Source organism: Symphalangus syndactylus, chromosome 14 (assembly GCF_028878055.3).
Source record: "Symphalangus syndactylus isolate Jambi chromosome 14, NHGRI_mSymSyn1-v2.1_pri, whole genome shotgun sequence".
NCBI lineage: Eukaryota > Metazoa > Chordata > Mammalia > Primates > Hylobatidae > Symphalangus > Symphalangus syndactylus.
In genome coordinates this window covers 99,021,274-99,041,420 of record NC_072436.2, presented here as the reverse complement: position 1 = coordinate 99,041,420, position 20,147 = coordinate 99,021,274, and the positions used below count along the sequence as shown (strand labels likewise).

The 20,147-nt window shown below is 47.1% G+C and overlaps 1 protein-coding gene across 1 annotated transcript in view; it reads right to left on the bottom strand.

Moving 5' to 3' along the window:
- The window catches only part of LOC129462518 (uncharacterized), a 36,006-nt gene extending 17,732 nt beyond the window's left edge, over positions 1-18,274 (bottom strand). The window contains exons 1-5 of the mRNA XM_063617057.1: positions 18,240-18,274; positions 17,492-17,634; positions 15,775-15,874; positions 11,886-11,962; positions 2,856-3,052 (exon numbers count right to left, since the gene is read on the bottom strand). Coding sequence (XP_063473127.1) covers positions 2,856-3,052; positions 11,886-11,962; positions 15,775-15,808 — 308 coding nt within the window. The 5' untranslated portion in view covers positions 15,809-15,874; positions 17,492-17,634; positions 18,240-18,274. The remainder of the gene's footprint in view (positions 1-2,855; positions 3,053-11,885; positions 11,963-15,774; positions 15,875-17,491; positions 17,635-18,239) is intronic.
- Positions 18,275-20,147: the final 1,873 nt, after the last annotated feature.

The window sequence follows — 20,147 nt, the reverse complement described above, 5'->3', positions numbered from 1 at the left end:
CCCTGTGTCCATATGTTCTCATTGTTCAGCTCCCACTAATGAGTGAGAACATGTGGTATTTGGTTTTCTGTTCCTGTGTTAGTTTGCTGAGGATGATGGCTTCCGGCTTCATCCATGTCCCTGCAAAGGACATGATCTCATTCCTTCTTAGGGCTGCATAGTATTCCATGGTATATATGTACCATATTTTCTTTATCCAGTCTATCATTGATGGGCATTTGTGTTGGTTCCATGCCTTTGCTATTGTAAATAGGAGTGTACACTCTTGACCACTACACTGGAGCAACAGGCCCTAGAAATAGTGACCATATTCATTAACCAATTAGAAACTAGTATGTGGAGGGTATTGGGAGGAGGCTTAAGACTCTGAAAGATAGTCTGGCTTCATTTTAACCAGGGAATTAATCATCCATTCCATGCAGCACCATTTTCAGAAAAGGCATTCCCTGGCGCTCACCCTAAGTGTTTGTATTCTATGGCTAGATAGGCCAGTGTATAACCACTCCTTTTTTCAGCACTTCTTCCAACAAAAACAAAACAGAGCATGGTGAGCTGAGCTTATTATACTCCTTCCCACAGGCCTCTGATGTCCCTTCTGTTAGTAGGATACCAATCCATGGCTCCTCACTTTCTAGGAGTCTCAGAGGAGACAGTAGGCCCTGGAGACACCCAGGATACAAAACCAGAGCAAGGTGAAGATGCTCAACTCAACTCTCCCCTCATTCTTGCCCAGAAATTTGCTCTATCTTCCCCCATTTTTTGCCCTGCCCACATTACCCACCACAATTAGACAAAAGTCCTCAAGAAGTCGGCAGAGGTGCAGGATGAGGGCAGAGGTCAGCTTTTCTCTTTCAGTTGATTGTTTTCTGATTACTTTAGACCTGGTCCAGCCAGGAAGAATCCCTCACTCTTAGCAGACAGTGGGTGGAGGGAGGTACCAGCAGACTTAGAAGTATACATGGAAGGTATTAAACCGTGATGCAAAAAGAAAGGCCTGAGAAGCTAAACCAAAGAGGGAGATGCAGTTGCACAAAGTTAGGGGATTGAAAGAGCCCCCAAGGTACCAGAAGGTCCAACATAGTAAGAATTTTAAGAGGTGATAAAGGTAACTTGCTGTCAAAAGAGGCAGATATTACTAAAGAAACAAGTGAAATTGATTACTTTCTCAAGCCACCATAAAGGTGAATGGCTACCAGATGGTCAGACAGAAATACCTGTCCACAGGCTGCCGGAGAGAAAAATAAATGCAAGAAGAAATCAGATCCTCCTCTGAGCAGGTGAGCAGGAAATTAAAATACCTGTACACTGACCACAAAGCAAGACCACACATGGTCATGAAGAGGCTGTTCGGAAGACAGCAAGAGTGTAAGTTAGCATCTATCCTGTCTGCTGGCCCACACCCAGAGAGCCTAGTCACAAACCTCCCAGTGTCAGAGGGAAAAGCCTTTGCGGAAAACCCAGCAGTGCCAACAGGAATAAAGAGGGGACAGCAGAGACCCAGGCCACTATGGGAAAACCTAGCTCACATCCTAGAAGAGTCATTGGTCCAAGTAACAATTCCTTGAGCACTTGCTATGTGCCAGGCCCTTGGCCGGGAGCTTTTTAAGTGTTTTTCTAAGTGTAGGCAGTTTCCGAAATGGCTCTCAGTGATTCTTGCCTCCCATGTAATCCCTTCCTCTAAGCGTGGGTTGGACTTAGGGACTTGCTTCTAATGAATAGAATATGTTAAGAGTGATGGGGTGTCACTTACTCGTATCAAAAAATCTCCCTGGATTTTTGCTTCGTAGATTCCCATCACTCCACTCCAGACATGCCTTTCAGATTCTGGGCATCGGTGAGTAAATCTTCTTCCTCTCTTTGAATAATCATCTTTTCTGTGGGCTTGTTGCTACATTTCTCCCAGAAGACACACACACACATACACACACACACACACACACACACAGCATGCACACACACCATTACATTAGGAGGAGGAGGGAGCTCAGCCTCCTCTTGCCATTGTCCTGCTCCTTCCCAATCAATCTCCTGCCAACCACAAATTAGCATTACACAGGAATTTACAGTGCAGCCTCCAGGGATACATAGAAGCTGCTAATCCTTAAGAAGGGGAGCTGGTACAATAGCAAGTGGCCTGTAGCCTCATCCCCGCTCATGGGGTGTTCCTGTACAGCACATCTTGCTCCTTTGTGGGCTGGCCAAGTCAACCACAGATGGTGGAGTCACTGGGCCTTGGGCAAAGAGGAGACACTGGAAATCTAAGGAGTACCAAGCTTTGCAAATGCCTGCATGACACTGTTCGATGACTCTATTTATCCCCAGCAGATGATCCCTTTGGGGTAGATTCCTTCTCAGAGCTTCCAACCTGGTCTTTTGTCAGTGCACCCTTCCATTTTCCATTTCTACTGGTTAACATTAATGAATGGCTCCAACTGGGACCAATCCAGGGCATGAAATCCCCTGGGGGGTCAAGTCTGTAGTTCCCACCTGCTCCACCCTCTCAGCAACTTGGATTAACAAAGCCGGGGTTTGTTTTGTTTTAGTTTTCTTAAGGGATTGATTTGGCCCTCTGAAGTATGATTGAAATTCCTGATCCCAAAGGAAGGCAGCCCTGCCTGGGTTCCCAGGGTCGTTTCTATCCCCAGGCACGGTCTTCAGGGACCCCAGTGGCCTCTGATCGCAACTCTGCCTGCTGAAATCCCAAGAGCTGGCTCTTGCAGCAGCCTCCTCTGAGGCTCTCTGCTCAGCTCCTGGGCCCTTATCCTGCAGCTGGGTCTGGAAACCAGAGGAGCTTGCAAGAGGCAAAGCCTCTTATCACAAACATTTCCTGCCTATTCCCGCCTGACCCCGCATACCATAGCCCTTCCCTGGCTAGTTGGGCCACCAACGCAGCCCTCACACAAAAGACTTGAAAGGCAGGGTCCCCAGACTCGTCTCTACTCCAGATTCTTCTCCATCCACACTGTCTCCTTTCTCCAGGGAGCTCACAGGCTCTTCCAGGCCACCCAAATGGTTCAGTTGCTGAAAAGCATGGAAGGAATTCAGGTGGAACCTGCAAGAAAGAGGACAAAAGGCAGGTAGGATTTCTAGTTCAAATAGAAGATATGACTCACAGCTGGAGTTGAGCCCACTTCCCAGAGGACCCCACTGTGCTATCTCTGACAAAGAGATGGAGACAGAGTTGAGAGAAAGGCCTGCACACCTGTGCATGTGTGTGTATGCATGTCCCAGGCATCCCCATGTTGTGGCCTCCCCACGTTGTACTGCAAGTGGGGCTGAAGCTGTATGGACTCTTGATGGTGTGTGCTGAAGGACCAGGAGCCAGGGCCAGAGGGTCTAGCCAGCCCAACCCAGCTGTGCTCAGCAGGTCACTGAATTCCACAGCCTGTCTCCCCTCCCCACACCTGGGGCACCCTAGTCCCACCCCTTCCCCGGGCCTACACTGGCCTTCTCTCTGCCTCCTGCCCCCAGCTCACTGTGTGGTCCAAGCCCTCTGCCACAAGAAGAGCCAAGGAGGGAGGGATGGGCCTGCGTGTTTACAGTCAAGCATAACTGAGCCTTTATTTTAAATAAATAAAACTTTTAGCTAGTTTTTATTTTCCCTTTCTTTCCAAAAGCAGTTTTGTCCCTCCTCCTCCTCCTCATCATCATCATGGCTGAGGCTTTATCTGTGGGGCCACCCAGGGAGGGGCTGTGGGAGGAGGGAGGAACAGAGGCCAGACTGACCCTGATGCTTCACATCTTCTCAGGCCGTGTGAAGTTCTCTCTCTCTCTCTCTCTCTGTCATCCTCACAGTGCCCCAAGGTTCTTATGAATTCAGGGATGTCCAGGCCTGAGGAACAGAGACTAAACAGGAAGCCTGGGCTTCATCGTCAGCATGTTGTCCATCTGTTCCCCCCAATCACAGGGTTGCCCATCCCCCATATAAAATTGCCATCCATCTGCCTTCCTCTTTGGTCTGTCATCTCTGTCTCCCCTGTTGGACCCTCATCCATCTGTCCTTCCTGTGGGACACCGTCTTTCAAGGTCTCTTTTGGGTTGTCATAAATCCGCCTTCCCCATGGGATGTTCCATCTGCCTGTTACCCCATTGACCTGTCATTCCATCTGATCCACTTGATCACCCTTTTTTGTCCATCTGTCTCCTCCCATAGGACTTACTTTTGCCCATCTGTCTCCCTGAATGGAGCCAGCAATGGTGAGTCTCTGAGGCATGGGAACAGTTGGGATTCTCTTCTGGTTTTGATCCCAGCAACCACAATGGTAGCTACCATCAATCGTCTATGTGCCATACAGTCTACATACATTATTCCCTTTTGCCCTCCAACAGCCCCGTATGTGCTTATTTCCCTATTTTACCAGAAGGAAACTGAGGTTCAGAGGGGTTAAGTGTCTTGCCCAAGGTCACACAGCTCCTAATGGGAGACACAGGGTAAAAAACCGGCTCTGCCACTATGGAATGGGGGTGAGGACACAGTCTTCTTACTCCACCCCCAGAATGTAAGACTCCCCTTCCCCTGGCCTCTCTGCACATTTAATTTACACTTTGCTGCTGGATGTTTTCAGACTGATGAAGTTTCCTCCCTGCCCTGGCTCTGCACAAAAAAGTGAGGGAAGAAAAGCAGCCAGATGTGAGAGCATTTTGAAGGTCTTTTTGGGGGGATGGAGAGTGATGTTAAATAAACATCCAATGGTATTCTTTCTGCAAAACGATCCATTTTCATGGCACCCAGGAGTTCGTCCAAGGGTCTCTGGGTCACTGGGGAAAAGTATTCCGTGTGTTTTGGCTCCATATTCTTCTGTTGGCCACAAAGAGCTAATTCTTCCAATTAATGAAATCAGCACCACTGATGGAGATGTACTGACAAATTATTTTCAAGATGAATATATTCACACCCATGGTGGGACTGATTGGCCTGAAGGATTTGCAGGCTACAGAGTGAAGGTCCCCCTGCCCACCAAAGACACTGAGGTCATTCATGGTGGCCGGGATGTTGGCCACCACCTCAAGGGACGCCTCTCTCTGCTGGAGCCATGGAGACTGGACTGGGTCGTCTGTGTGGAAGGGCTGCCTATCAATGGGCTTCTGTATGGCCTCAGCAGGTCCCCAGCACCCCCCACCCCCCACTGCCCCAGCCAAGTCCCCTTCAGGGCCTGGTCTGAAGGGCCTATTCAGCATTTAGGACTCCCTGATGGGAAGTGAAAGAGAGACAGACAGATGCTTCCGTGGAGCTGGGGAAAAGCTAGAAGCCTGGAGACAGGAAGGGAAGCTTGAAGCCACCAGGGACGAGCCCAGAGAGAAGAAAAAAGGCAGGCCGGAGGTCCTATAGGATAAGAAAGAGAAAAGGGGAGGAGGGGAGGCTGTGGGAGGGAAGAGAGAGGGTGGGAGAACCAGAGGAGGGGGAGGAGGCCGGAAGGAGGCCTCCGGGCCAAGGGAGAGATCCCAGTTGGGAGACAGACCAGAGCCAGAAAGCAGTGTGGGATTTTTAAGCCACAGATTTAATTTCCTGATGATACTTTTTTCAGGCTGATATTAGCAGCATTTTTCATTCCCCAAGCAGATCTGCCAATCATGAAAAAGTGATCCAGAGTGAGCTGGGTGATGGGCTCAGTTTGAACCTGAACAGACCCATCAGGATAGCCCAAAGTCAAGGCAATATGTCCTCTCTTTTTCTAACCACTAGAGACGAAGGACAAATTTTGCTTCTGGCTGGTCTTGGAGGACAGGGAAAGAACAGTTTCTAGGCAGTGCTGGTGAATAAGTGACAATCCAAATTCAAGGGCTAAATGATCTCTGTTAATCATCTCTTTGGTTTCTGTTTTCCTGTGTGGACCCTGACTGAATCAGTATTCTGAGCTTTGAGAGTTATAAGTTAGGAGCTAAAGAAACTGCCCGGGCACGGTGGCTCTCACCTGTAATCCCAGCACTTTGGGAGGCCGAGGCGGGCAGATTACAAGGTCAGGAGATCGAGACCATGTTGAAACCCCATCTCTACTAAAAATACAAAAGATTAGCCAGGGGCAGTGGCAGGAGCCTGTAGTCCCAGCTACTAGGGAGGCTGAGGCAAGAGAATGGCATGAACCTGGTAGGCGGAGCTTGTAGTGAGCCGAGATCGTGCCACTGCACTCCAGCCTAGGCGACAGAGCGAGACTCTGTCTCAAAAAAAAAAAAAAAAAAAGAAAAAAAAGAAACCAAAGCCCAGCTTTCTCCAGGACATCTTATACCACTACCATCAAGCCATCTTTCTAAAGCCTTATTTTCCTGCTTTAAAATCCATCTGTGCAGCCCTATGCTTACCAAATAAAGTCTACACCCTTGAACAAGAAAAGCAAGGCCCTCTAGAACCCAGCTGCTCCAAGTGTGGTCCAAGACCAGCTGCCTTGGCATCACCAGGGGCCACGCCATGGACCTGCTGAATCACCAGGCAACGCTTGTGCGGTGACAGCATGAGAAGCCCTGCTCCTTACCGCTTCCGACCCACTCCAGATAATCTCCTGCTGCTGCCATGGAGGAGGGCTACTTCCCCAGCAAACTGGAAGTATGAAAGTCTCCAAATATACCTTTCACTTATCCAGTTCTGAGTGCTGGTTCCTCACTTTCCTTCATCTTAAAGATGCTTCCCCTTGTACCCCCTTGAGGAAATCTCACCCACATTTTAAGACCCAACTCAAATGCCATCTCTTCCAAGGATCCTCCCCTTCTCACTGTCCCCTTTCCTTGCCAGAGTCTAGAACTTCTAAGGCAGTTTGTTTGAATCTCCCTTGGAGTGCTTTCTACCTTCTGTCTTGCATTTTGATTACTCATGTACTTATCAAGGGGCAGCATTGTGTAGTGTTTTGCAGCGTTTCCTGGGTTCAAATCCTTGTCCCATGGCTTCCTAACTATGACACCAAACAAGTGCTTAATCTCTTTGGACCTCAGTCTTCTCATCTGTAAAATGGGAGTAATAATGATACCTACTCATAGAGTTGTTGTAAGGATTTTAAAAATATATTTATTGAATACCTACGTGCCAAGCAATGGAGATACAAATGTGACCAAAACCATATAGTTCTGTTCTCATAGTGGATTATAGTGCTTGTAAAGTGTTTAAAACATAGGGATTACTAAATAAATTTTAGCTATTATTATGCCTTATCACATTCACCATACCTTGGGCATTTGTAAGGCAGGGAGCATGCTTTACATCTCTGTAAAGATACGTGGGTGTTATAGCCCCAACATCTAACACAGAGCTTGGCATATAGTGTGCGCTCAAAAAGTGATTGTCAGCTGACTGAGATGACCCGAAGAACAATGTTCTTAATTGCACGGGAAATGAGAGCTGTCATCCCTAAAACTCAGCGCTTACCCAACATGACAGTCTTCCCAAGGCTGACTGTTTTGTGCCCCTTTTCCTAGAACGGTAATTTGTTTAATCAATGATTGCTGTTGTTTTTCTAATAATCATTGGTTAAAAGTTCTGTTTCCTCAGTGTGGTTTCCATGCTGTTCTCTTATTGGTTTCTTTCTGTGTCCCACTCCCTGCTTCCCCTCTGAAAGCTCAATGTTATGTTTTGGGGTGGGTTTTTAGGGGAGCATATGAAATATTTCAACTGGACATAGTATTTGTTTTATTTTTAACTTCTTTGCATAACTTAATCAATTGTCTCATTAACATTCTTTTGACTCCCCCCAAAAATGGTTTCTTAAAATTCTTATTTTGTGTTTTCATCTCCAGGGGAGCACTTTGGCTGGGTTTTCTACGAAGAATGACACAATTCTTTCCATAGCTACATAGAGGCGGAATTTGAAAAACAAGAGAGTTGTATTGGCCCAACTCTATTGCCTTAGTCCTATGCCCCAAAGAATTCCTCATACACACAAGCCCCCAACTCTCCCACTGGCCACATTTCCCAATGCTGCCTTTATTAAAAATGTTCTCTTTCTGGTTAAATCCTAATGGAAAGTGAAATAAACACCATTTAAAAAGCTCTTTCAAGATGAGGGCCATTCCAGAGTCCAGTTGCCCTGACATATCACTGTTTCCTTTAGACTCAGTTGTCGTATTTTTTTTATTTCAATCAACAAGCATTTTAAATTTCCTTTCACATTTCCTTGTGGTGACCTGGTTTGGTTTATTTCTCCTTTTGTTTTTTCAAGATGGGGTCTCACTCTGTCACCCAGACTGGAGTACAGTGGCGCAATCATAGCTCACTGCAGCCTTGAATCCTGAGGTCAAGCGATACTCCCACCTCAGCCACTCAAGTAGTTGGGATTACAGGTGCCGACCACCATGCCTGCTTCTTGTTTGGTTTAGAGGCAATTCAAATATCATATGTCTCCTATGGTTCTGTCCCATCTACAATTTGCATGTCTCAATCTTCTTTTTTATTATCCACAGGCAAAATATTATTCAGTGCAAGCTCCTTCCACCCTGATAGAAAAAGATTTTCCCCTGCATTGTCTTAGCTTTAAGAAAGTGAGAAAAAGACAAGTAAAGTCACTTGTTTGGGATTTCAAAGAACTGGGAAAAAAATGGAAACTCCGGCAAGTGGGAATGTGATCTACATGGGAAAATCTCTGAGAAGACACCTGCTCTTCCATTGGTCTTTGTCTCTGAGGCTCCTGGAGCTGCAGCCTCATAGGAGTGGCTTCTTGTTGGAAACTGGGGCAAAAAAGTACAGCATTGGTAAGGACAGAGGGCTCTGTCTGTGGAAAAAGGACAATCGGTGAACTTTTGAGCCCAGGAGCAGGGCAAGGCTTCCAATGTGAGCTAGACGTCTGGAAACTCAATCTCGCCTAGAGTATCAGTTACCTCACAGACTCAGACCCTCTCCTGCATAAAGGGCGGCAGTAGCTGGGCGGGCCTCTGACATGAAACTCTCTGTTCACTTCTTAATTAACTCTAAGAAATGTACATCAGAGTCTCTTAGAAAGGGAAATTGTTCTGCCCGGTAGAAGGACAGAGGTGTCATCAAGATAAGAGTTTGAGTATGACAAAAATATCAAGAGCTTCCCAAGTCTGCCTTGGCCCAGAGAATTAAACATCCGTGGGGTCACTCTTTAGATCATGAGACCATCGCTTCCTGCCAAATTTCTGCTCAGGGCTTGTTTTCCAAAGAGAGTCATAAGAGCTACCCTTGCCCTGCCTACTGTTTTGGTAAGAAACATCCTTGGTACTCAAGCATGAAAATATGAGGAACTCTCAGATCCTGATTCTACACACTTTGGTAATTCCAGATATACACCTGAATTACAGAATCCTATTTAACATCTGGGTGTGAATTCTCTCCCCATTCACTCTGAGCCTGCCACCAGACTAGCCCTCTCTAAGCCTTTATTCATGTATTCTCCACCAGCATTTAGTATAAAACTACCAGTATGCTTGACACTACTCGAGGGACTTGAGGTACAAACAGGCCGAAGACATGCTCTATGCCCTCAAAGGGTTTATTTTCTAGCAGGGAATACAAATGTATGGATTAATAATAGCAGCTACTGTTTATTAAGCCCTTATGAAATGCTTTTTCTTTTAGTGACAACATCTCACTCTGTTACCCAAGCTGGAGAGCAATGACCATACAAAGGCATGACCATAGCTCACTATAGCCTCAAACTGCTTGGCTCAAGCAACCCTCCTGCGTCAGCCTCTTGGGTAGCTGGGACTACAGGCACACACCACTGCACCCTGCATATGATATGCTTTTGATAAACGTCGAGCTAAGTAGTTGTAGTAGACAGCCTCTAAAATAGGCCATAATGACCTTCTCCTGAAATTCACATGCTTGTGTAGCACCCTTCCACATTGACTAGGGCTGGTATAAATAATAGGATCTATGGAAATAACAGTACATGACCTCTGAGGCCAGGACATAAATGATAATGCAGCTTCCACCTTGCTCTCTCTTGGATCATTCACTCTAGGGGACTCCAGATGCTATGTGGTGAAGACACTCAGGAAGCCCTATCCTGTGGGAAGGTCCACATGGAGAGGAACTGAGGCTGCCCACCGATAGCCAGCGAGGAATTGAAACCTTCTGCCCATAGCCATGTGACTGAGTCATCTTGGAAACAGTGCCTCCAGCCACAGACAAGCCTTCAGATGACTGTAGTCCCATCTAACATCGCGACTGCATCCTCATGAGAAACCTCAAGGCAGAACCACCCAGCTAAGTGGCTCCCAAATTCCTGACCCACAGACAGGAAACAGTGTTATTGTTGGTTTAAGCCACTAGATTTGAGGGTAATTTGCCATGCAGCAATAGATAACTAACACCGTGCTTCACACTCATTTTCTATTGACTCTTCATGCCAGTCCTAGTGGGTATTTATTATTATCCCAACTTTACAAATGAGGACACTGAGATTTAGAAATGTTATAGTAAGAGGCAAAGTCATAGCTAAATAGCCAAGTCTTCTGAACTTCAAACTCTGTGTGCTTAACCTCTATGTAATAAAATGATTTTGATGCAAATGCAGAAGTCTCTACAGGGAAAAAAAGGTCACAGTGGGAGTAGTGAGCTCTACCTGGGAAGTCTGGAACTGGAGAGGGGGAGGAGGCAGGGAAGACTTGTTAGAGGATATCAGACTTGCAATGAAAAGGAAGGAAGAGCAGATGTTCACCAGGTGGGCAGCAAGGAAAAGGATTCCAGATGGAGCAGCATGAGCAGGGGCATGGAGGCACCAAATAGCCTGTGTTCAGAACCTCTGGAGTTTCCAGACCTGGAAGAACTGAGGCCTTGTGGCTTGTACATAAGGGGATACTCTTGGTTCTTGCCCAAGATTTATTCTTGCAGTCACAGGACAGAACCCTGTGCCTGCCAAATAGTTAGCACCTTTCTTACAAACTACTGTCCCAATCTCTTCTCTTGATTAACTTAAATCCTCATTCGTTCCCCATTTCTTTCCTAGGTCAGTTCTTTTTTTTTTTTTTTTTTTTTTTTTTTGAGATGGAGTCTCACTCTGTCACCAGGCTGGAGTACAGTTGTGTGATCTCAGCTCACTGCAACCTCTGCCTCCTGGGTTCAAGCGATTCTCCTGTCTCAGCCTCCCAAGTAGCTGGGGCTACAGGCACGCGCCACCACACCCAGCTAATTTTTGTATTTTTAGTAGAGACGGGGTTTCACCATGTTGGCCAGGATGGTCTCGATCTCTTGACCCTGTGATCTGCCCGCCTTGGCCTCCCAAAGTGCTGGGATTACAGGGATGAGCCACTGCGCCTGGCCGGTCAGTTCTCTTTTAAAGACCCAGCTCCCTGGCATCCCCATCAATCATACCACTGTTGTTCTTGGCAGGCAACTCTTGCTCCTTACAAAAATGTGGTTATGATGCTTATATTTGAATTCATATCTCTTATCTACTGCAAAATACCATGTAAACTTTACTTTCTTCTTTAGCAGGGTCACAAGAATGGCAAATTAGGGAGATTCATGGGACCAAGTGTATTGGATTATAGAAAGGTGCTTTTAACTTTTATTAGGTTAGTGTAAAAGTAATTGCGGTTTTTCCCATTATTTTCACTGAAAATAAACAATTACTTTTGCACTAACTAATACCTTTTCTCGTAGCAGCCTTCTGGATCCTTGGTGGATTATAAATTAGAGATGCACAGTATAAGGAATTAGTAGCTGGTTTAATAACAATATCCACACCCCACAAATATTGAACATGGGTTGATGTCAAGGTCTAGAGGACAATCTATATTGGCATGACCAATGGTTCCGCCCTCAGCCCTCTCCCAAGCAACATCTTTTAAACCAATAACTTGAATGAATATATAGAAAGCCGGTTTACCAAATTACCTAATGGTTGAAAGGGGTAGGTAGCAACCGCATGAGATGGCAGAACTAAAACTATGTCTCCCAAAAGGCTAACATGGGTCAAGTCTTACCAAGACATCTTTACCTGACATGTAAAGTCCTTTACTTGAGCTCCAAAAGTAACTGCACAAATACACAATGAAGATTTCTGATTTGGGGTAACTGTAAAAGGGAAGAACATTAAAGAGTTTCAGCTCTAGTTGAATGAAAGCGAAGACACAGCCTGCACTAGGGGAGAGGACGAGGGACAGTTGGATTCTGAAGGTTTACTGCTGAGATTCGACAGCCTCACCACCAACCCCGGGCTGTATTTAGTAACTCACACTCTACTCCATTAAATGTGTTTGGGTTTCCAGCCCCCTCCCCATGGCCCTCACCCCAGACTGAGCCAGGAGCCCTTAGAAGGTAATGAGAACACTGAGAGCTTGGGTGTCTGGGAAGAGCTTGGAAACGAGAGCGCCCGGAGCCTCTCCCAGCGCGGCCCTATCCCTGCTGATAAGGCTGAGAGCAAAGCCGGCTGACAAGTGATTGGAAACAGGAGTTCCCAAACCCTTTAACTCTTTCCTACCCTGCTGTGTGCTGAAGTCTCCATCTCCCGTGGCTTTCTCCTCTCTGTATCAGGGCTCTGTGCTCCCCCCACCAGGCTTTCCATCTACCCCTCCTTTTGTCCTGATGTGTACTGAATGCTGTCCTTCTGCCTGAAAAGCAGTCACTTTCACCACCAAAGATGCAGGCTGCCCGGACAAGTCAGCCAGTCCCTCTGGTCAAGACCCTACCAAGCTCACTTAAACGCCCACACCCGTGCTTGTCCAGAGCTGCTGTTCAGCAAGCAGCAGGAACCTACCAGGGGAATGTTGGTCCTGTTTGGTGTTTGGGGTTTCTGGGAGCAGAGACCTCACGGCAAGTCTCAGTAGTCTCAGTCCAGAGCCATTCTCAGCTGCCCCTGCTGGCTGGGGAACCCTATCAAAGGACTTCAGGGGTCACCCCCTTAAGCCAGACCTGATTTTGCTGGGTGATCCTAAAGGCCATCCAGTCACTTAGATATTGCCTGCTTCATGGACAGGCCTCTTATAGGCATAGATGACGAGGGGTCTGTCCGTGACAGTGGCCGCCAGCATGACTGAAGCTAAGAGGTCAGCTTCCCTCCTTACCCTGGGGAGGGGCATTAAGGAAAAGCCAGGCTTAAGAGCCACAGTAATTAAGTGTAAAAGAAGCTTCCTTCAGTAGAATGGAATTCAGATAAACTGCCATTATCATGCAAAGCAGCTTTGCACCTAAAAGCTCTTACTCAAACAGGCAGTTTAATTAAATCCCTAATCTCCTCTGGCCTATTTGACCCCTTCTTTCCTCCTCTTATCCCCTTACCACCTCCACCCCCTGCCTCAGCCCCACCCTCGACTTCAAGATTCCATTTAAAATACCCCACCTGTAAGCCTGTGCAAAATCTGCCCAAAAAAGGTGGGTCTGAGGTCCTTTTTAGGGTTTGGTTGCTGTGTCTTAGGGGTTAGCTCCCTGAGGCTCAGGCAGCTCTGACTTGGGTGCTGGATGCTGGCACCAAGGGTGAGCATGATGGTGATTCCCACAATGGCCATAGTCAAATGAAGTGAGGGGAGTCAGCATCACACTCCCACCCACTGGTTCCTGCTCAGCCCCAGGAAGCTGATGCCCATTTATAACCCACCTCATGCCATGAAAAGTCTGCAGTCTCCCTCTCCATAGTAAGTGTGAAGAAGCTCTAACAGGCTTGGATGTTAGGACCCTGCTGTTAAACCAGAAGAGACAGGGATGGAGAAATTGACCTGTCCATGGGCATCTCCATTTCTGAGGCTGCACTGGCGGCTGCTATGAAGCCTAGGAGGGATGCTAAACCTGTTAGTGAGATTTGCAGGGAAAAGCCTGGAGCTATGATTTGGAGTTTAGACTACCTGCTGTGGGTAGGGGGAGAGGTTAAGAGAAGGAAGACTGGAATGGGGTGGGAGGGTGACGAGGCTGAAGTGCACTGATAAAGAAAAACCTATTAGTACCTTCTGTTGTCTGCAAAGTGCTTTAGAAGTTTGTGCCTTCATTCAGGAAAAGAAAGAAAGAAAATCACGTACAGAATGCCAGGCACCATGGCATGCTTCTCTCTTCAATTTGAACCTTGTAAAGTAAATCTCCCTCCCTCCCCACTCCACACACAGGAGAAAAAAACTGTGATGCAAGGAGGTGACGTGACTTTCCCAGTGGCACACAGCTCATGACTGGCAGAGCGAGGATTCAAACACTGGCCTGCCTTCCTGAAAATTGATGATCTTTCTGCTAAACCACAGATCACCCACAAGGATTACAATGTTGGAGCAGGGATTAACCACCCAAGAATACTCATGGCATCATAGGCCAAACTCCATCTCTTCTCCCTCATGCAGCAAGAAAGTTTCCATCTCAAAACAAGCCATTTCCTCTGAGCAGGGGTCTCAGCAGGGATGAGAAAATCGGCCCTCAGCCCTGTGGATGCAGGCCAAGGGAGCTGGGCTTGTGGAGGGCTTCTTGGGGTTCAAACCCAGAGGAATACAGAGTCCCAGAGGAAACTTTTCTTTGCAGGAAAGAAGTGTCCAGGGCCGTGGTGGGGGAGGGGGCATCTGTAAGTCATATAACAAACACCAGACCTCTCCATTTTATACCTCATTCCTTTGGTGGGGGCAAGCAGTGGAGCCATCTCTATTTGGGAAACAGTGAAACTCAAATCACCATGAACCCTGCACTTTTTCTGTTAATTGTGTGAACTTCACTGTGCCTGGAGAATGCATGGACCTATATTAGAGGAAGTTATATTTCTGGAATATTACATATATATCTGTGCAATATATCAATTATATGGAATATATATATTATGAATATATTATATATAATAATATATGGGAATATATATTATTCCCATATATTATTGAAAATATATGTATTATATATAATATTATATATTATATGTTATATATATAAATTATATATAATAATATATGGGAATATATATTATTCCCATATATTAGGAATATATAATATAATCCTAATATATATTATAATGTATATTATATCTTATATTTCCTTGCATTGTGGGTTTTCTTTGCAAAGAGTAGATGCCCTTTTGGGAGGTTCCAGTAAATCTTATGAATAAATGACTGAAGCTGGCGGTGTTTGAGGGTGAGCCCCTGAGGGAGCTCCTAAGCCTTTCAGTTCTCCAGCTCTGAGCTGGTTCTGCCCAGCTGGCACTGTCAATTTGTGGCCACCTCGCTCCAAGCCAGGTATTTCCAAATGTCGTGGACTTGGAATAACAGGTGCTACTGTTTTGACTTCAGAAAGACAGCCTGGGACCAAAGAATCCTCCATAGCTTCAGGGCTGATGTGGGTGGGTTAAGAAAGCAGGATTTTGGATGAGATCTGTTACAGGGTCCTTTGTCTCTCTTATAGCAAAGAAAACTGAGAAGAATTTTAAAAGGCTGCCTTGGTCTCCAGAATCCCTCTAGAAGCAGATGGCATGTCAACAGGTTCCAGGGCAGGCTCCAGAGGCCCCAGACCTGGGAGCCTTATTGGAATGTAATTAACCTAAGTGCTGGCTGTTAGGATGAAAAGGCAGGAATGCAATTATGGAAGGAGCATGAGGTGAGCTTTCATTGATTAACCTGTCCTGTCTGATTCCATTCCCTACTGAGGTGATTTTGGGGGCCCTGAGGGTTGCCTTGTGCCCTCGGAGTTATGAGAAAGGAAAACAGTCACTGCAGAAAGTGAATACCTAAAACAGAGTTCAGGAGGCCTGTGTGGAGCCCCAAAATTGCCTGGAAAATGCACTTGTGCAAAATGCAAAATGTACATTTTCGAGGAAGAGGCTGGACACTCTTATCAAGTGCTTGAAGGGGTCTGCAGCCCCCAAAGGGTTAAGAATCTCTGTGCTAGAGGAGCGAAAGCTCAGCACAGTTGCTAGAGTAGGACCTCAGGAAAAGTACCTTCAGTTTTCAACTCCAAATGGCCATCATCCATCTGGGTTCAGTTCTGGCTCTACCACTTACCAGCAAGTCACTTAGCCTCTCTGTGCCTCAGTTTCATCTGTAAAATGGGGGACATCCCAGGATTCATAAGATAATTGAATGATATGCAAATACAAAACTTTTTTTTTTTTTTTTTTGGACAGAGTCTCGCTCTGTCACCGAGGCTGGAGTGCAGTGGCGCGATCTTGGCTCACTGCAATCTCTGCCTCCTGAGTTCAAGTGATTCTCCTGCTTCAGCTTCCTGAGTAGCTAGGATTATAGGTGCCTGCCACAATGCCCAGCTAATTTTTGTATTTTTAGTAGAGACGGGTTTCACTATGTTGGCCAGGCTGGTCTCGAACTTCTGACATCACGTGATCTGCCTGTCTCGGCCTCCCAAAGTGCTGAGATTACAGGCGTGAGCCACCATGCCGGTCAGAATACAAAACTCTTTTTATCCATCTTGCTCTGTCGCCAGGCTGGAGTGCAGTGGCATGATCTTGGTTCGCTGCAACCTCCGCCTCCCAGGTTCAAGCGATTCTCCCAACTTAGCCTCTTGAGTATCTGGGATTACAGGTGCCCACCAGCAGGTGTGGCTAATTTTGGTATTTTTAGCAGAGACGGGGTTTCACCATGTTGGCCAGGTTGGTCTCGAACTCCTGACCTCAGGTGATCTGCCCACCTCTGCCTCCCAAAGTGCTGGGATTACAGGCATGAGCCACTTTGCCCAGCCAAAACTCTTAACCCAACATCGAGCACTTGGTAAGCACTCAATAAATGGAAGCCGTTTTGATTGTGATTATCAAAGTCTAGAACATAAAGTGGACTGTGTACATGCACTCTTTAGGAGCAGTCTTTTGGCCCCAAACTAGATTCTATGGGAATTCCCAGGTAAGATGCTCCTCTAAAATGAAGTGAAGCCATGTGACCCAGCGTCTTTAAACTTTGCTTCCTCAAACCCTCCCCCAGTAGGGTACTTCTGCCCCAGAGGCACGGGGATCTGGCCACACTGTAAGACAAACTTCTGGAAGTGGGGGCATATCAAGCATCTGGGTGGTGGCAGTGCCTGGGCCTGAGCTGAAGTCTTCACCAGCGTGCCCCTTTTGGGGAAGCTTCTGACAATTTCGATTACCAAAATCTTTCTGCCTTTTGGGATAATACAGTCAAATGCTCCACTGAGACAGACTTCTGTATCTTTACAGGCCCTAGAATGAGACCAACCCAAGGCCCAGCATCTGCAGAATGTCCAATGTGGAACCAGGAAGGAAAAACTAAACCACTCCTTTTCCCTCTTCCCAACACACCCTTCTCTCCTCCCAGATCCTTGGAGCTCTCCGCACTCAGAACCTACAAGCTGCCCAGGGGTCTTCCAGACCAGCCCCAATTGCTTCCAGCCTCCTTCCTCCAGCACGCCCCTGCAGCCTTGGGCCACTGATCCTAAGCCAAAGCCTCCCCAACCTCTGGGCTCAGAAGCAGGTGTAATCCCAAATCCAGCAGGGAATTCCAGAGGTGAAGGTCATGGGAGAATCTTTAATCTTCGGTTCCCAGGAGAGAAGATACCCAAAGAGCAAGGAGCAGGAGCCAGCTCCAGGCTATACATTTGTTTATTCATCAATCATTCATTTATGCACTAATCATTCATTCCCCCCACCCATCAATCATTCATCTGCTTATTTATTCATTCAAGTGTTTGTACCTTGTCCTTGCTTTGGTTACCACAGATGTTGGTCCTCTCCTGCTTTGATCTGTCCACTGTTTCTCTGGCAGTTGCACAGCAGAAGCCTTCTCATGTCCCTTGTTGGGTACTTGGCTGAGAGGGTGTCTCCCTCTCAGAGGTGCCTGAGGAAAATCAAAGGGACAGTGCAGAGCTGTCTGCTGCCTGCAAGTTCCCTTCCATTGCAAAATCCAGCCTTCTGGCCCGTGGGTTAGTGGGAGAGATTGGGAGGGGCTGCAGAGGGGTCTCCAGGGCCAATCGAGGAATAATGGTCTGGACATCCTCACCGTGTGTGAGCTCCGGCTGTTTAAAAGAAAAAAATATATATATATATGCTGGTCCTTCTGGGAGAAAGGGGACTGCAGGAGACCCTAAGCCTCTATGCCTGGTTCTGAGGCCTGAGCTCAGCACTTTGGGAGGCCCAGAAAACATGTATGGGAAAACCTGGGGCTGGAGTTTCAGAGGCCTAAGCTGTGAGCCTTCTGACAGGTCTCCCATCTTCCATCCTTCCATCTACCTGATCCCATAAAGTCTGTTCTCAGCCAGCAGCCAGAGATCCTTTAGTAAAAGACCACGTCCTGCCTATGCTCAAAACCCTGCCCTGACTTTCAGTTCTCTCAGAGCAAAAGCCAAGGCCCCACTTGATGGGGTCCCCCTCATCTCCCACTCACTCCCTCCATTCAGCCCCTGCTGGCCCCATCCTTCCCGAACTCACCAGCCACACTCCTACCTTAGGGCTTTTGCTATAGTTGTTTCTTCTGGAACAGGCTTGACCTGGGTGACAGGCTTGAAAGTGACTCACTTTCTCACTTCCTTCAAGTCTTTGCTCAGTTGAAACCTTCCCCATAAGCCTACTATGACCCATCCTATTTAAAACTGCAAAGCACACAGGCACGCACACACACACACACACACACACACACCATTCTCAACCCCCCTTCCTCCTTAGCACTCATCACTTTCTAACATAATACATAATTTACTTATTATTTTTATGATTTATTATCTGTCTCTGCCTGCTCAAGTATAACTTCCAATAGGGTAAGGGTCTTTGTATGTTTTCTTCACTGATGTGTCCCGAGGGTGGGCCATCCCATGGATGCCTGGTGTATAGCAGGCGCTAGTAAAACATTCCTTGGATGAAAGAATGAATGAGTGAATGGGCTGTAGGAAGCTCTGAGGATGAAGCTTGTGAAGCCACAGGCTGTGGAGTTTGGGGCTTCCTGGGGGTAGAATTTAGGAGGCCCACAGTGGCTTCTATCAGCTGTGCTGAGGAGAGAGGAGCCAGGCAAATTGCCCGCTGCCAGCCTTCTCAGGGAGCAAAGGTAGGCAGCAGCATCGGTGGGGATTGCACTAACTCGAGATGCCAGCTCCATGCTGCTCTGGGGCTGGCCAGCACTCTGGATGTCATTAGCTGATTTGTTCTGCTCTGCAGAATGTACTTTTCATATTTAGGCAGAAAAAAACAGCTTTCGATCCTTGTGCCCTTTCTTCTGTGAGCTGTAGCACATGGCCTGCTTATTATGAATTAATCCTCTAAAGAGCATGTTCATTATTCTAATTTAATTGTGCTTCGTTTCAGAAAATAACTAAACCCAGTGTGGAATAAACTCCAATGCTGATCGGTTTTCAAGAAGTTAACATAAGACAAAATTCTGCTAGAGGGCAGCAGCAATTTGGAATCATTAAAGGGAACCCATGTAAATAATAAAAACAAAACTAAAATGCAGAATTAAATTAAGGAATAGGAAATTAAATTTGGGAATCTAATCTAAAATTGAGGCCTTATATGCACAGGCTTACCCTGGCTTGGCTCTTTGCTCAGGAGTGTTCAGGAGAGGAGGTTCTGCAGAGGTTCCCATGACCAGGGAAGCGGCAGCCCCTCCTGGGTGACAGTTTGCTGCTCTGGGAAGAGAGATGTGGGCTGAAGTGGGAGAAAGGGGGCTTTCCTCCCACAGGGTCAACTGTGATGAAGATGAAAGCCACATTGTCACAGCTGCATCTGGATGGCTTGTCCTGAGCCCTGGTGAGCAGTTCAGGAGAACTGCCCACAGCCAAGAGTTCGAGCTGCCATTCACTAGGAGGAAGCACAGGAAATGAGGCAGATGGTGCTGAGTGGCTGCCGGCCTGAGATGCTGGGAGTGGTCAGCCCTGGGCAAAGAAGCCGCGCCAGCCCTCCTTCACCTTTGGGCCCTGGGCACCCTCCCACAGGTGACCCAGCTCAGGACAGAGGCTGAGGGAATTTCCTCCTGCCTGGGCAGTGGCCCCTAAGCAGGGTCCTGGCCTCCCCACCGTCACCGTGAGAGCCCAGTTACAGATGGAGGAGACCCAGACTCCAGCATCATCATGGCAGGTCAGGCCTCCACCAGGCAAAATGAGAAAGGGAGGATGGGAAGGACGGGGCATGGGGATGAGGAGATAGCCAACTTATAAAGTGTCTGCAAGTCAGATGCACAGTCAGGGTCAGAGTTAGCACCATGGCTCAGGCTTCATTATGTATTGATTTTTTAGACCCTGTCCCTGGGGTATTCTTTTTCTCTCCATATTCCTACCTCCTCTGGCTCTCTTCCTCTCTCTCTCTCCCACCTCCCTCCTCAAAATGAAGAGCGCTCAGCCTTCTGAGTCAGACAGACTGATT